The sequence below is a fragment of the Portunus trituberculatus genome, chromosome 27, assembly GCF_017591435.1.
Source record: "Portunus trituberculatus isolate SZX2019 chromosome 27, ASM1759143v1, whole genome shotgun sequence".
NCBI lineage: Eukaryota > Metazoa > Arthropoda > Malacostraca > Decapoda > Portunidae > Portunus > Portunus trituberculatus.
This window is the reverse complement of record NC_059281.1, coordinates 5,226,956-5,245,606: the sequence shown is the minus strand read 5'-3', so window position 1 is coordinate 5,245,606 and position 18,651 is coordinate 5,226,956. Positions and strand designations below refer to the sequence as shown.

Here is an 18,651-nt window from a genome sequence, read left to right as displayed (position 1 = left end):
TCTTTTCTTGAGCATCCTGTGATAAACTTGTGGTACCTCTTAACAAGTGAGACATAATGCACCATGAGAGATTCTGCTGACAATAAAAGAACTGTAATAGTATATGAATAATTTCATAATCCCCTCTGTTTACAATTATTTATTTATTTATTTATTTTTATTTATTCATTTATTCATTTATTTTATTTATTTATTTTTTTTTTTATCTCAAGTAAGCACTTTCACAAATTCCTTAAAGATGTAAACTTCATAACTGAAAACTATGAAGTAGATAATGGAATCTATCCTTAAAACCACTAAATGGATCACATTCATCACCTGAAAGGAATGAGACATCAGAAATAAAGCAAAGACTATGAGCTTATTTCCATGTTGTCTTTAGAGGTGAGTGGTACCGGATTCTTAAGTTGGATCCTTCTATCTTTTCTAGGATTCTTTGCCAAACATCCACCAGCTAATGAGCCCACACTTGCCCATTTGTCCTATAAGAGAGCCATTTCTCACAAGCTGCAAAGGGAAGGTGTCTTGGGTGGAGGTTTCATAATGTATAGTAGTATGAAGTGTTCCTATATCATCATAAAGATTCTTGGTTAAGATTCCTAGTTTTGAATATAACACATACATTGTGTTCCCATTCAGTGGCCATTTCTGTATCCCAAGCAAGCACAATTGCTAGTGTGTGAAAAGTTAACACCATACCTCAACTGATACACCATGTCTCTCTCTCCACTGTAGCAACAAGTCTGAAGGGCTTGAGTCTTGTGGCTCTATGTTTGTTGTGTAGAGGTTGGAGTCCTTCTTTCTGACTGCTAAGGGACCATTCAGAGAACTTATGTACAAGGCTCATCAGCATCTTACCAGTACTATGCAAACTATGTTGAAAGGTGATGGCATCTCACAGGGTTTAAATGTGTGTGTGTGTGTGTATGTGTGTGTGTAATTCACCACGGTTGTCTGCTGGTTACCCAGCCAGTCTTCCCCATTACAGAGCGAGCTCAGAGCTCATAGACGGATCTTCGGGTAGGACTGAGACCACAACACACTCCACACACCGGGGAAGCAAAGCCACAACCCCTCGAGTTACATCCTGTACCTATTTTACTGCTAGGTGAACAGGGGCTACACATTAAGAGGCTTGCCCATTTGCCTCGCCGCTTACCGGGACTCGAACCCGGACCCTCTCGATTGTGAGTCAAGCGTGCTAACCACTACACTACGCGGTGTGTGTGTGTGTGTGTGTGTGTGTGTGTGTGTGTTTCACTGTTTGATCTGCTGCAGTCTCTGACGAGACAGCCAGACGTTACCCTACGGAACGAGCTCAGAGCTCATTATTTGTGTGTGTGTGTGTGTGTATATATATATATATATATATATATATATATATATATATATATATATATATATATATATATATATATATATATATATATATATATATATATATATATATATATATATATATATATATATATATATATATATATATATATATATATATATATATATATATATATATTTTTTTTTTTTTTTTTTTTTTTTTTTTTTTTTTCATAGTGACAGATTCTCTATAGGAAAGATTGCTTTCTTTAATTGCATATCTGTGTTGTGAATTTGTTTTATAACATTTTTATTTGCAAATTTTTAGGCAATTGTGTAGATATTGAATCACCTCTGACTTTTTATGGCATTGATTCATAATGCGATACTCTGCCATCTTTCATCTCCAGGATGTCATAACTACATATTCATCCCTCATTTTGTATGGTGTTCTTTGATCTCCTCTGGATTTCATCATGTGAAATTTGATAAAGTGCCACTCACGAAAAATAAATAATGATAACACTGGAACTATTACAGAAGTGAGCTAACCTGCCAAACAATCAAAAGATATTGAGTGAGGTGGCTGGAAAGTGCAATACTGTATGCAATTGATACTGGGAGGGCAGCCACTTGTGTCCAGAACTGTAAGGAGAGCATCATGTGTATCTGTATTGAAAGTACAGGAAGAAAAGATAATTGATTGCAGAACACTTGAAAAATTGCTCCTCTGTCTTTTTTAGGAGGCTGCCCGGCTCTCCAGCCATGACTACAAAACACCACCACCACCACCACCGCCACCGCCCCTTAGGGCCTATGGCAACCCAAGCACACCCTCTGGAATACGTTCCGCACAGAACCAGCCTCAGCCATCGCTGATACCATCTAGGGAGCTGGATTCGCTCTTAGTCACATTTGGATCCCATTCTGGCAGCAGTGGCTCAGCATACGAGGGCACCACCATGCCCTTGTTTACCCCGGCACTTTCCCAAGTGTCAGCAGGCCAGGCACACTATGAGTGCCCCTGGTGCTACCGGGAGTTCTCCAAGAGCAGCAACCTGAAGCGCCACATCCTGACCCACACGGGGAAGAAGCCATTTGCCTGTCCCCTGTGTCCTTATCAAGCCGTCCAGAAGGTGCAGGTTGTGCAACACCTTAAGAGCAAGCACAGAGATGGCCAGAGCAGGCCAGTGCATCTCACAGACCAGCCCCTGGAGAATGTAGAATAGTTGTACAAAGCACCATTTGAAAACAGCTCATCTTTATGGTTTCCATGATCCATCAGGTGGTGCTGTATGTGTGGTGGAAGGAGTTATAGTTGCCATGACATATGTGATGGTTAGTGGTGTGCAACAGTATGTTCCCAGTGAACTTTTTAAAACGTGAAAGTAAGTTCTAGTCCATTTCCTTAACATCCTAAAGAATGAAAAATATTTGTGTTGTAGCAAAATAAGAGAAATGAAGACTTCATGTCTGTGATATTGTAGGTTTACACTGTTGTTTTCAACAGTCTGTGATAAACTTGTACCACTTACATTGTGAGAACTGTACCTAATAGGTATAATTTATCATGAGGGTTAGTTATTAATAAAAGAATTGTAATAATAACTGAATTTTTATCATCCTGTCTATTAACAAAGAATAGAATAATTTTTCCCATATATTGATATTTTTTCACATAACATGTTCTCTAAAGCATAAAACTCTATGAGAAAACTGCCATATCACATAGTGGAAGTCTTCCTCAAAATCACTTAGTGATCTTGCATAAGGGTACATTTTATGATCAGGTGTCAGATGAAAGGAATAAGAAATAACATTAGAAGTGAAGCACAGACCAAGGACTTGTTGTATCTGTGTCACCTTTAGAGGTGAGTGGCACCGGATTCTTAAGTCGTGCCCTTCTGTCTGTTCTAGGACTCTTGGCACAACGTCCACCAGCTAGTGGGGCCACACCTCCAGCACCATTCAGACCAACAGGAACACCAAGGCCTAGGCAGCAAGGGCACATCTCCCCGTTTTTCCTATAAGAGAGCCATTTCTTCCAAGCCCCAGAGGGAAGGCATCCTGGATAACACAGATCAGCCTGAGGGTCTGGAGGCAGGTGACTCTGCCTCCCAGAGCACATCCTTCCTAATGGAAAGTGTGGAGAATCTTGCTCTAAGTGGTAGTAGATCATCAGGAGAATCTTCTTTGTACAAGACTCCACAACATTCTGAAGATGATGCTGAAATTGTGTTTATGAGCACCAGCTTACATGAGACAATGAGCAACTCCCAGGACCTGCAAGTGACCCAGCTGTACTCAGAAGGATCCTCCCTCACCTACTGTGCACCTCACAGTTCCCTCACCAGGCAGACTTTAGGGAGCCTGTCAGAGAAGCCTGTGAGTGACCCCCAACACCTGAAAGCAGGTGAGTGTGGTGGTACAAACAGGTACATCTGCCAGTGGTGTGGAAGAAACTTTGACCGTGTGTCTAACCTGAAGCGTCACTTGCTGCTTCACTCTGGGATCAAACCTTTTAAGTGTTTGTACTGCAACTACCGTGCCACTCAGAAAGCCAATGTTGTGCAGCACCTGGCCAGCAGACACAAAGATGAGATGCGGGCATTGCTGCAAAACAATATAAGTGTGAATGACATCTTGGTGCCATCAGGTCCTTCCAAAAGATAAAGTTTGTTCACAAACTTAAGTATAATTTTTTATGTACTTTCAAAGTCTTTTTTGAATAGTAGTAAGAGACAATACAGAAAAAGATAATTTATGAGAAATCTTTTCTTTAATATAGCATGTATATACTATTGTTGTATGATATTACTATCTTTTTCATTACATTCAACTTTCAATTAACTAGCAATGGAAAACTTTTTGGTGACTTAATGATGTAGTCAAAGAAATGACCCTCACATTTTCCTTGATCGTTGCAGAAAAGTCACAGTAGATTTCACCACCATAGTGCACAAAAACTGTAAGATATAGGGACAGAGGAAAAGCTGTCAGTTTTGGGATCTTAGTAATTATATGCATCATGTACTGATCGTCCATTATCATTGCCATGTCTTTCTATTTGAATCTGTTTGTTGTTGGAGTTTTCATATTTATTGTGGGTGTTGCCTTACTGACTCACATCAGTGGAATGAGGAGGCTTAAGCTGTGTGCTGGAGGCAGTGGACCTTTGCTGTGGCAAGCTTTGTGTCAATTTCTAGCCATGCCAGTCATCTGTGAGGGTCACAGAGATGAGGAGCAGCTGTAACATGTATGGGAAAGGAGGGAAGAAATAAAGGTGATTCAGAAGTTAGTCTACAGAGGATAGGGATTAGATGGCTTGTACAGTGTAAAAGTCAAATTTGTCCCATCCACCACCATTGTGTTTAGTATTTGGTCTCTGGCTTAAATCCTCTGATCAGCAGAAAACTTGTCTATTATTAGATTTCATAAGATTATCAGCAGATCAATGAATTTAGGGTAGAAGGAAAGTGCTAGACACAATAGAAGCAAGTGCAGAAGATGACTGACCTCCAACTGTGATTGTACAAGACTGTTACCATAGTAAGAGTTTTATTTCCTGTCACATACATGGAACAGTGTGGGGAAAGATAACAAACCTACATATTCTAATTGTTTTCCCAAATGCAGATGTCTTATATACATATATATTTACAGATATGGATCACCTATATTAAAAGCAGTACAATATAATATGTCCTTGGTGCTGAATAAAGCATATTTGTTATTAATATGACTTTTTAATCTTGACTCCTTTATGATAATGTATTGATTTCAAAACCATCTTTTTCTTTTTCCTCGTTATTTTCATAACCTAACATCTTTTTCATTCTCTTTCATGATTTGAAATATACATGGAGATGGGAAACTGAATTTTTTGAGACTGATCTTAGTGCTCTTCTAACTAGCAAGCAGTCATTGTGCTTCAGTAGATTTCATAAGCTTGTGAATGTTGTGTGTATGCATGTGTGTTGGCTGTAGTGAAGACCTTAGCTAAACTGTTATTATCCTCTCCTTATTAACATATGTGCATCCATTCCTCATGTCAGTTTGTATGCATATCTCTTCACTATCACATTCCATTATCCATATGTAGCCACTTTTTCAGCAGTTCTAGCTCTCTTCTCATCACTATCACCATGTTGTTCATTCTGAATGTTATATATCTTTAGGAGAAGTATTACTCTCTCTCTCTCTCTCTCTCTCTCTCTCTCTCTCTCTCTCTCTCTCTCTCTCTCTCTCTCTCTCTCTCTCTCTCTCTCTCTCTCTCTCTCTCTCTCTCTCTCTTTTCAGTTTTGTTTGATTTTCCATGTCAGTTTACCTTACTCCAGCTCCATCATCATGAATGCCATTTTGTGTGTGTGTGTGTGTGTGTGTGTGTGTGTGTGTGTGTGTATGTGTGTGTGTTGTGTGTGTGTGTGTGTGTGTGTGTGTGTGTGTGTGTGTGTGTGTGTGTGTGTGTGTGTGTGTGTGAGTGGAGAAGAGCTAAGTTTGTATTGCTCCATCTCCATAACTGTTTTTATCCAACTTTTCTTTAAAATCATGAATATTTCTAGCTCACACCACATCTCCCTCCAGTTCATTCTGTGCCTCAGTGCTTCTATGAAGGAAACTTGACTTCTTTATATCCATTCTGCAAGTGATTGTTTTTAGTTTTCTTATGCGTCCTCTTGTTTATCTTTCATTCAACACAAGTAGATCATGGTGTGTGTGTGTTTGTGTGTGTGTGCGTGCTTCCACTCATGGGTTATGAAGGAAATCCATTTTTGATAATATTAATTTGTTAATTCCATTTAATAAAGACAGAAAACACTAGAGGGGACGATGAATGTAACTGCTTTAAGAAAATTGCATAAAATATCTTCCAAGAATAGATATGTGATTGTGCATTGAGAGACATGATGGTTTTTCATGATTTCATATTTATGAGTGCTTGGTGCTGTAGACTAAAAAAAAAAAAAGAAATCACACTCATTGAGATGTAGCTATGTAATTTATTATCCATCATATGCTTAACTCCATTGTGTTGTGACTTGTAATATTTCATTGGGTCCGAAAGTGTGTGGACAATCAAAGGGGAAATGTAGAGGAACCACTCATGCCTGGGTTTGCTTAATGCCATTCAAGTCACTTTGCATATGTCAGTGTGTCTTGCCTGTGTCAATGTCAACAAGGAGGGTGGCAGGAGGGAGTGTGTACCAATACCTAGTAGGCTGTCCTTGGGTGTGGCAGGCTCCCACAAGGCAGGTCAACAGCTGTGTTTGTTCTCTTGTAGGACCGACACGTGAGTGGCTCAGCGGGTTACCAAGCTAGACGGCTTGTGGACGCGGGCACCACTTCCGCCTGGCAGGGTTATGAGGGCAAGGGCGAGACCTCCTCCTCACTGCCCCTCTTCACCCACACCTCAGAGTCAGCACTGGTGTCGCTGACCCCACATATCAGTCATGTGGACTCAGGGAGACAGAGAGGGCAAGGAAGAACACTAATAGACACCATTGTGGAGCCTGCATCAGGAGTGTCCTCCAAGGGCTCAACCCTCCTGGAGACCAGACTGGGCCTGGGACATGAAGTTGTCAAGACAAGTGGGGCAAGTGGTGAGTCCCCAAGAGGCAGAGAGGAAGCAGAGGCAGAAAGGCCTTAGTGCCATCACACCTGATGCGCCCCTTCCAAGACCCACGGCAGTGCCCCTGGTGTCACAAAGTGCTGTCCAAAGCATCCAACCTCAAGGTGCACATCCGTCGCCACACAGGGGAGAAGCCCTACCACTGCCTCTTCTGCCCCTACATGGCAGCACAGAAAATTCAAGTGGTAAACCACATGAATGCTAGACACCAGACCTCATCAAACACATTTTTGTAAACACTGAAGGTAATCGTGTTGTTACCTGTCAACTCTCCAAGACCGATGACCGTGTGTGTACTGTTTGTGTTCAATCATCTCCCTCAGTAGTAACTGTTCATCCAGTTCTCACATAGTGCATAGTAGAGAGGCTGATCACTACTTCTGCTACTCAGGTGAATGTTTTTACCAGTCAACAATAAAATTTCTAGAATCTTTCAACTAATCAATGAAGTGTTGTATCTGCCTTGTTATTATATTCTTTACTTTTTAGATATTGTATTTTGGTTATATTACTTTTTATGTCAAGTGCAAGTAAGAATTTTTATATCAACATCTTCGTTTTATGAATTTGATCATCACTTTTGTGTTACAAGAAATTTACTGCTTAAAAAAATTCAAAGGTATTTTGGAAAAGATTTTTATGAATTGAAAGGAGAACAGTCTTGAATTATTAACTAGTAAGAACCTAAATTAACCAAGCATATAAATCTGAATTACGAATGACAGTTGGAAAAACTGTCAAATGCACAATAAAAAGAAATAATTACTTGTGTGGGGAGATTATTGCAGTGATATAGTGACACTGATGAAGTGAAGGTAACTTATTCGATAGAATCTTATAGTGGAAAAAAAAGTCATCAAAGTAAATATTTTTGTATTCATTGATCTATTTATATCTATTTATTTTTTCATTCACATCAACAATAAAACCAGTATTTCTTGCTCTGTGCATAGATGAGATGGCAGTGTGGAAAAGACCTGCAGAATACTCTCCAGGGGACTCATTATTGGTGAATATAATGTATGTGTGTGTGTGTGTGTGTGTGTGTGTGTGTGTGTGTGTGTGTGTGTGTGTGAGTGCGAGTTCTTAGCACCACTACCACTGTACATCTGGGGTGAAGTAAAGTGGCGGGAAAGAAGCAGCGCCAGGAATCCCTCCCTAGACATGAAGAACAAGTAGACTCAAGCTGGTTTTTCTTCTCTTCTAGGAATTCTGGGATGCCCTCTTGCCCCTCACCACCTCCACCACCACCACCTCCTCCTCCTCTTCTACCACCTTTGTGCACCATCACAACCACCAACAGTTATACCACCACCACTACCAGAAACCTCAAATCACTCGTAGGTTTCAGTGCCCCTTCTGCAACCTTTCCATGAGTCACCGGAACAACATGAGAAAGCACATACGGACACACACAGGAGAGAAGCCCTTCTACTGCCAACTGTGTGACTACCGAGCCCCAAGGAAGGACATGGTGGAGAAACACGTCATACTCAAGCATCCCGGGCAGGATATGGGGGTAGTGGCGAGTGACTTCCAACTCTTGCAGCAGCACTGAAATTGGCCCCCACAGCCTGACTTGTGCTTGCAGGCTGTCTGGCAAATGTGGTGGTGTGGTGGGGTGTTTCGGGCAAGATCTCTCTCTCCAATGATGCTCAGTTCTTGAGTTTAGTTGTAGGTGTCTGGTGGAGTGGTGTGGAATATACGCTTGATTCAATATAGGTACCTATCTGATGTACAAAGAAGTGTGTCTGTGTGTATATGTATGTGTGTGTGTGTGTGCGTGTGTGTGTTTGATCTGCTGCAGTCTCTGACGAGACAGCCAGACGTTACCCTACAGAACGAGCTCAGAGCTCATTATTTCCGATCTTTGGATAGGCCTGAGACCAGGCACACACCACACACCGGGATAACAAGATCACAATTCTTCGATTTACATCCCGTACCTACTCGTTGCTAGGTGAACAGGAGCTACATGTGAAAGGAGACACACCCAAGTATCTCCACCCGGCCGGGGAATCGAACCCCGGTCCTCTGGCTTGTGAAGCCAGCGCTCTAACCACTGAGATACCGGGCGTGTGTGTGTGTGTGTGTGTGTGATAAAAGTACTGTACGTACATGCAAAGTAAGAAAAATCTTATGAAATTTAACTTGTGGCATCATCACAAGAAAGCTTTTTAAATAAGAGTTTCTTTGTTCTTATTTTAAGAAGTACAATGTTTGCAGTGACTATGAAAGTGCCTCATATTTGTGAGTTACTGAAAGCTTTATTGTACGTGAGCTGCACCAAAAGAATCAGATTAACATGATAACCAACTTGACCCATACATAAAAAAATAGATAGATACATAAATAAAGCTATGAAAATTAAATATAAACAAGATCACTGCATTATATTTTGCATTTCACAGCCACACTCATCCCAAGAAAGTGGACTGATTTTTATACTAAATAATGCTATGGAGTTGGATGCCTCTTGCTGTAATTGTGAGTGCTGGGAAGAATATTACTGCATGTTATAAAGGAGTTGTGAGGAAAATGTATGTATGTACCACTGCTACATTCTCTTTGTTGGAGTGTAAGAAGTATTGTGTTGCAGTGAAGCGTATATGATGTGAGAAAAAAAATAATCAGTCTTGAGTAATCTGTATGTCACTTATTAGAGAATGACCCATATTTATTTTTGTATTGTGACAACACACACACACACACACACACACACACACACACACACACACACACACACACACACACACACACACACACACACACACACATATACACACACACGATACCAAAAAACACAAACAGTGCCATCACAGGGTATATTATACAGCTCACTTCCATGGGAATTGAAACAGAACCCTAAGTAAAGTAGTCATTTATTTAGTCGTGGGTGTTCAGGCTTATATAGTACTATCAGGTAGAGTTAGGCAGCTATTGGGGATGGAAGGGAAGGCTGAAAAATGTGAAGGTAAGAGAATATATTATGAAGAAGGATATTTATAAGGTATAGAGAGAAGTTGCTTAAGTTACCCAAGTGATTCTGTTGGTAAGGGTAGAGAGAGGATGATGATAGGAAAGCAGAGAGGGACGGTGTTGTTGAGATATAGATAAGAGTGTTTAGCAAGGTGTGTGTATGTAGTTTCTGAAGGGACATCATATACAGAAGTGAAATGGAAGATGGTGAAAAGAAGATAAACTATAATTCGGAAGGGAAATTTGAAATATGTTTTGTAAGAAATAATTTGATTTGACAGTGAGCTTTCAAGTTTGAATAGAGAAGAAAAAAAGAGGATGAAAAGAGGAAAATAATGCTGTTGAGAGAAGAGCATAGAAAGTACTCGTATATAAAGAAAGGAGTTATCAGTAGTTTCGTGTGTAACTGTGTAGATAACAACAGAGATAGAAAAAGAGGAAAACAGTATAACTGAAGTGTAGAAAAATGTGTAGTTTATTTATTGACTTAGTGACTCAGAGAGAGAGAGAGAGAGAGAGGTGTTACTGTGTCTTCTGTATACCTAGGTCAGTATTCCTTATCCATTAGATCATAGGGAGGAATTGTAGTTGAGTTTGATGTTGAGTAATGTTAGCAAAATGGAGCAGCATTTCCTCCAAGGCTGAGTAAATGACAGCCAAAAAAATTCAGGAACAAGTCACATGTAGTGAAGCAGTTTGTGAGTGATGAGTGAAGTGAGTGCCCTTGATGATTACACAAAGCTATGAGGAATATCATTTTGTGTTTGTATTGTAGTAAGATTTATATAATATTTGTTTTATATACTACTACTACTACCTTATTTTTCATACTCACATTTTTCTTTTCTATATTTCACCTTTTCTTTCATACTTTTGTCTTTTATTTCCATTCCACTGTTAGTGATACAAACTTATACGAAGGAGCATCGTTTTGTATTCAGACTATGTTAGATTTATGTATGTCTATTTTCTCTACCTCTTGCTTTTCAGACTTTTTACTTTTTGTTTTAGTTTTACCATTCATTCTAAATAAAATTCCATTGTTTCTGTTCAGATATTAAAATTTATATTTTCATTCTGTTTTCTAGTAATGTTTACAAATATTGTAAACACTTTCTTATTTAGATTATGATCACCAAAGCCATATATATTCCTTTAACAAAAACACCATATGCAACACTAATATCGTACATCCCATTGAGAATCATATCATATTTAACCATTATTGTGAGCCTAATAAATGTGCTGGCTGCCCATAAATGTTCTCACCAAGTGAAAGGGAAGAGCACATGGGGCATTGAAGCATCATGTGGAAATCATTCATCAAGTCAAAATATACCCAGTTATTCTATTCCAACTCAAACATTTAGTGTAGTACATAGATATAGAAAATAACTCAGAAAGTCAAAATATTTACATCATTCACTTCACTTCAAAATGTAAAGCTGTAACTAGTCTGAAAAGCATCAAAACACTCATATATTTCACTATGGATTGCAATAGTTTTTAAATGTCTGGGAAGTGTCATAATTGTGGTAAACCAGAGTCCAGCAATGAAACCCTCCACCATCCCTGGTATTGTAGGGGAGGTTCAACCATGTCACCCATGTTCATGCTAATATAATAACTTTATACTTGTGGGAAGAGTAAAGGTTAATGGCGAATGAATTAGCCTTAAATGATGTACTTACAGATACAGGCGAATTACAATTTACAAATGGGTTACATGTTTGTTAAAAAACAATCAGAGAAGTAAAGAATGTAAATTTGGTTCAACTTTCTCTTTATTTACTGTTTTTATTCCTAATCACTGCATTTTTTTTCTATTGATATATCTTTAGATTCTATTTGTAAATGCTAATTCTGAATTCTTTATATGGCAACAAGGGACAGAAGGTCATCATTTTGTTTAACATGCTTATTTTCTCCCTCTGTGGTCGGATAGTTAATTAATCTTCTACACTTTTATATGTGACTTCAAAAGTTCATGATTTGAATATACTTGTAAGATGTGATTCATTTGTGATGTGCCATGAAGTGAGGCAGAGAATGCTTCCCACACACCGGAAGGAAAGGTGAAGGATGGTCTCAAAGATACATTCTTCAAAACTCTAAGTCAACTAAGTAGTTTATTAATTTTATTTTCAAGATTTAGTGGAAACATTTATTTGTGTATATTGTTGAGTGAGTCTGTACTTGTCAATCGCATAGTTTTATTTGTGACGTCTATATTTCAAGCAGTCGTTTCGTTAGACAGTGTTTTTGTTTGATGTTGCTGTTCTGCAACACATTCATCCTCCTCACCAGTCATTCCTGTGATGGGATGGTAAAGATATTTTCTTATCTTGTAATGGCTGTGTTTGACTTGTTGGGATGATTGAAAGAGTATGCTTATGATAGACACACATGGCCTGGAGGATTCCCGGATCTTTGAAGATCATGGCAAATGCTTCTTTCATTGTTTTATTTTCTGTTCACTTTTTAAACCAAAAACTTTTGGGAAATATGATAAAGACATGAAATGTTATCAGCAATGTAAAGATGAATTTATCTTAATAATTCATGTACTTTTTATATCTTTAAAGCAAAAGGTATTTGAGTCTGTGGAGTTATAAACTTGATGATATTCCATTTGCACTGAAAATAAAGGTCCTCTTTGTAACCAATAAACTAATGAAAGCTTTACAAATTATTCTTATTCATTGAATAGTATATCAGTGTTTGATGAAAAGAAGACTAGTTGTGTTTTTGGTGATGCATTGTGAACTTTAAACTGAAGGACTGGGCCACAAATAATTGTATGCTAAAATATCTTCTTGTTTTCTTTTTGTTTACATTTTGATGATTTAGATGAAAATGTTTGCATTAAAGAAGATATGAAAAATGATACTTTATGATTTTACCACAAAGAAATTAATCAGTGACCAAGATCACACGAAGATGAGGTGAAGTGTGTCCGAGCATGCTTGTAGTTACCCTTCCCTTATGTAGACCTTTGAGTTAACATAGAATAACTCTGTGTACTGTAACTTGCACAGGTAATGAGTTTGCATCATGACAGGAGGCCCCAACTCTGTTTTCTCTCTCTCTTCAGGCAGTCGATGTGCCCCGAACACCAGGCATGCACCACCCTCCACCTCACCCACTAGACCCACACACCACTCAGAACTCCCTAGGCAGCAGCTCCTTCTCACAGCTCACCCACGAACTGACAACTCAGAGATCTATCAGTGGCAGTGCTGTTCCACCATCACTCTTATCAGGTTCCTCCAGTAATTCCATGTTTGCTTCGTCCTTGAGTGGGAACACTGCGCTTAACACGTCATTAGAGCTATCGGATGGCTCCTCGCAGGATTTCCTCATGGGGACCCTCACAGGGGATGGACTCTCTCGTCTTGTGTGTCCATACTGCGGGAAGATCAGCCGGTGCCTCAGTCACCTCCAAACACACATCAGGGTCCACACAGGAGAGCGTCCATATGCGTGTACCTACTGCTCCTTCAGGACAACACAGAAGGTGGCCTTGAAGGAACACATCTATACCCACACAGGGGAGAAGCCACACCTGTGTCCCTACTGTGACTTCAAGTGTGCCAAGAAGTGTAACCTAAACTCCCACATCAGACGGCACCACAACATGTGAATGGGCGTCTCTGTAGCTTGTGCGAAAATTTACTTAGTGGTGATAGGCAGAAATGAGACATAAGTGGGGAAGATGGCAGGAAAAATAAGGTTGAAGCAGTACTGTTGTGTTTCTCTTACTATCAACTACAGGGCTTCCTCAGAGAGACTTATTGTGTTGTTGAAGCATAAGGGAATATGAAGTACTGCATACTTCTACTACATACAGTCTGAGTCTCCTTACCATCTTGCTCGCTTATTCAAAAATGTAATTTTTCTTATGTTTCATGTGTCAGTCTGACGTTGAGATGCCGGGGGAAGGTGTTCCAGCATCCATTGCAGTGCCAACTTTTGATTACACTAAAGAAATATAAAAGACACAGTTCATAATTGTACAAAAAAAAAAATAGTTTAGATTATAAAGACAAAGTTGATGAATATATGCTGGAGAAAGCTTGAATGAAAACAGAAAATGCACTGATATTTGTTTACCTATTTATGTGCACATATGTGCAATGAAACATCAGAAATTTAATGTGCAACATAGAGTCTCTTATAATATAGATTTCTTATCTATGATAACCATTCCAATTGATCAGAAACTAACAAAAGTCTCCATGGTGAGAGTCCTCAGTACACTGTTGTTATCCATTTGATGACCACTTAGGGCATAGGAGGGAAAGCAGAGCTCTTCAATGTCTTTGTTTATTTAAGGGACATCAGGGGACTCTAGTAATAGGAATCCATCTTCCACACATCCCACAAGGCAAGAATTGAGATGAAGGAATGCAACTTTTCTCAGGTTTCCTCATGCTTTTAGTTAATATCAAAATTTATTTAGTTGTCAGTCTAATCATGTGGCAGAGTGTACATTTGATAAGCTTTGTCATGTAATTTATCATCTGCATTTATTTATTTATTGATATGTACTTGTAATGATGAAACATATCATGAATTTTATGTAAGATCTCAATGAAATTCTTTTTGTGATATGCTGATGGTGCCAATCAAGTGAGGTATGACTGGTTACAAAAGAGAGAGGCTTTATAATGTAAGTATGATACCTTTGTATGTCTGACTATTCAGGTACCATTATGTCTAGACTTGCATGACAATTTACACTCAGAGATAAACACAGGTCATTGTTATATACCTAGTTATTACTTGGAATATAATCACATTATTAACAGCAAATTCAAATGACAATTAAGGGAGAAAGCTTATTTATATATTTATATGCAAAATTTTGCTGTGCATAGTAGACTATGTACTCATATAAATTAATTTATTCATTTGTTACTGGTTCATTTATTTACTTATGTCTTTTTCCTCTCATTCCAAAATTTAGAATCTTTCAGGCAAGAGAAGATGATATTGGACTTGGGAAAAAAAAAGATATATATATATATATATATATATATATATATATATATATATATATATATATATATATATATATATATATATATATATATATATATATATATATATATATATATATCATATAATAGTCATAATTTGCAAAAAGTGAGCATAATGATCCTACTTGAAAATAAATACTCATATGAAACACTTCACTATAGAGCTTCTGTGTGTGTGTGTGTGTGTGTGTGTGTGTGTGTGTGTGTGTGTGTGTGTGTGTGTACATACAGCAATCTCTGTAGATAACCTTATTTATATATAAACATGTCTTTATTTTTTTGTACCTACTGTGAAGTCGTGTATTTTGGTGACATCTAGTATTGCGAGTGTAGCTCCTGCTGTCTCCGCTCATAGGGACTTAGGCTGTGCCAGTATGAGGCAGACTGTCTCTTAGATCTTTAGTTGCATGGAGTTGATCAGTGTCCTGTGAATCTTTGGTCAGGGAGTGTGAGTGTAAATGATGAGAATCCAATGAAAGAAAACCATATTAAAAGTTCCTCCTTGAGATTGATGTTTCTCTATCTCCATTTATTAATTTATTATTGCTTATATTATTTTTACTTCTTTTGTATGTGTATTTGAAATTTGTCTCCTTTTTATGAGTGTAAAATGAGAATAGAGCACTGAAGACAATACAGACATTTTGAATTGTTCTTTTCTTCACATATGCACTTTGTATGTTAAATCAGTGGATTTGTAGCTACTTTTTATCCTAATTTTCATTCTTTATGCGACTACGAAGTGTGAAGTGACCATTGATACTAAAAACTTGAATATAAACTCAATGCATCATCTCACTCAGAAACAGTGAATGATGCAAGGCATCTGGTGATGTGGTGGTCATCTTTCATATCTGTGACTTGTTGTCATGTTCCCTGATGGAGCATCATGGGAACATAAATTTATGAGATAAAATCTTAGCCATAAGAGAACTCTGACCAAGATTTGAGCTTCTGACATGGAGGTGTAAAATATACTGCCCAAGATATTAAAACCATAGAAATGATTTTTTATGACCTTTTTACACCTTGTCACCACAGTGTCTCATCATGGTAACAAACACAGAGAAAGAAATCCCTAGTTTCTTCATTCCATCCCTCTTAGTCACAGATATGGAAACACAGTACTGTATACCTCATGTATCTGGTCCAAACACATAATGATACACATTTTCTGTCTATCAAAAGAAATCATCCTATAGTAATTATTTGTTAAATGGGACTCTACCATATTTCCACAGAGAGCTGATGCCAGCAGAGGGATGTGGCAGAAGAGGAGTAGCAGTGGTGGGAAGGAAACACTTGGTGCCAGACCAGTTCCAAACATGCAGCCCTCCCAGTCCCAGCACTCACCTGAGGCCTTTCATGAGGTAATGAAAAAAATGGAGTTTCACTTACATATTTCCTCCTTTATGTTTGTCCAGTAAGCTTTTTTAATCATTAAGCAGCTGTGTAGATAAGGGAGTAGTAAGTGGTGATAAGGGAAAATACAGGATGAGGCTACAACTTTTCTGGTTTTGTATACCAAATTACTTCAAGAGATTTAGAAATCAGTGTAGTACTTTGTTAGTAATAGAAAAGATGCATTGCTAACATTTGCCTTATAATGCTCATGCTCTCCAACAGATTACTGAGCCACTGTGTGTGAGTCTGAATCCGCAGCACAGGCCCAGGTGGTGCTCTAGTGCAGGTTTCTCCATGGTGAAGGAGGGCAAGATCATGAATATCATCCCTGTATACAAGACAAGCTGGAACAAGATCATCCATGGCACAAACCAGAAACCTCAGCCACAGAAAAAGATACAAGAGTCCATACAGGGTACTAATGCTCCCTCTGGCTTTCAGGGAAAGGAAAAGCATGAGGAAGGTAAAAGGCATCCCTATAAGGGACATAAAGGTCACCAAGGTAGACAGGAGCAAGAGCCACAGAACCCGATGATGTTTGGCAGGTTGAGCTACACCCCATGTGGTCTTGAAATGAACGTCACATCGTCTGTGCCCAACACTCGGGAAGAACCCATCAGAAATGCTTCAATTCCTTTGTTGTCTTCCTCCTCCTCCTCCTCCTCTTCTTCTGCCATAGTCTCAGATAGTGAAGAATCATCTACATTTGATGTAGATTATGCACCAGAAGTTATTGAAACTACTGACACTCAGCCTCACTCACTGCCAATACCTCATGGACTCCCCACTTCATACATGTCACCATTACCATCACAGAGGCCCTCATTGGCATCCTCACCACAGTTATCATCATCTAGTACAATCACAGCCTCACCATCAAGAAGTACAATCACAATATTACCATCACCACCCACATCATCACTCTCACCTTCAGTAGACTCAAGAATGTCCTCACCAGTAACACCACTGCCACCATCATCACCTTCAATAGAAGTTATAAAAATGTTATCAGGTCCTCACTCAACAAGAACCATCACCATATCAAATCTACCACAACTACACCCACTGTCATCACTACAATCCTCCACACCAAGAATACGCACTCTACCATCAATATTACAACGAGCGAAACCACACAAAATGCCGTCACCACTACTGCAAGTACCACAACTATGCTCACCAACAAGGAGAGAGCGGAAGACACATCATCTTTCCGCTAAAGATAGCAAGAAGATACCGGTACATTACATTGCTTCCAACATCACAGTCAGCACAAAGGGAGCTAGCAAAGCAAAAACTGCCATCGCCAGCCAAGTGAAATCCTGTAGCGTGCGTATGCCAAGAGTCTTAGCCTGCCATCACTGCTCCTTGGTGCTTCCAGATGCAAAGAAACTCAAGAAACATATTTACTCTTGCCGGAATTCATCTCGCATTGATGTCAAGTCAATCCCTGATCATAACTATTACTAGTAGGAGTAAGGGATGCTAGTCTGAGTGTTCTGAGTTAGTTAGCCTTTGTTTTAGTAAAGGGAACAGTTCGTGAAAAATGATAAAGAGATTTAATCCCAAGGGGAGGAGTGGTGATTATAACAGGAAGGTGGATCATTGTTAGTGATGGTAAGACAGATGGAGATTGTCTGAAACTAATTGATAATGATATGGACTAACCTAATGCTCCCACTGTGTTTTGCTTTTTTATCATTCTTAAGTTCTTCGATATGTTGACAGAATCCTTATAAAACCTGACAGCTAATACATTTCTAGTATGTCACAGGACTTAACTTAATGAAAAAAAATTAAAACACAGTGAAGTGAATATGATATATCACTCAGCTAATGGCTCAGACTCTAACAATGCCCATACACAATAGGGTATCATAAAAGAAGTGGATATTGAGGAAAACTGGAGCTGAAATTCTAAGTCTTATACTCAAAGGAGGATCAGAATATTAGTGTGGAATCAAAGATCTTTTAGTGCCTAGAAACCCTGCATGACATCAAGATTGTGTAAATTATCTTCTATGTTCTAAAAGTGAAATTTTATGATGTCTGCAAGAATTTCAGCTAAAGGAAAGAGGAGAAAAAAAACATAAAAGGTCACAAATAGTTCCTTTTTATTTTTCTATTACAAGCTTCTCGTTAATTAGGATCATTGTGTTACGGAAAGTCGTAAAGAAAATATGCTTTGATTATTTTAGTGCAGTATGTACTATTGGTGCAGTATGTACTAAACACACTCTCTCTCTCTCTCTCTCTCTCTCTCTCTCTCTCTCTCTCTCT

General features: G+C 38.7%; 1 protein-coding gene across 1 annotated transcript in view; it reads left to right on the top strand.

Moving 5' to 3' along the window:
- Window positions 1-18,651, top strand: part of LOC123509708 (zinc finger E-box-binding homeobox 1-like) — a 51,527-nt gene extending 32,876 nt beyond the window's left edge. Inside the window, exons 5-6 of the mRNA XM_045264212.1 lie at window positions 16,209-16,337; window positions 16,594-18,651. Of these exons, the coding sequence (XP_045120147.1) occupies window positions 16,209-16,337; window positions 16,594-17,841 (1,377 nt within the window). The 3' untranslated portion in view covers window positions 17,842-18,651. The remainder of the gene's footprint in view (window positions 1-16,208; window positions 16,338-16,593) is intronic.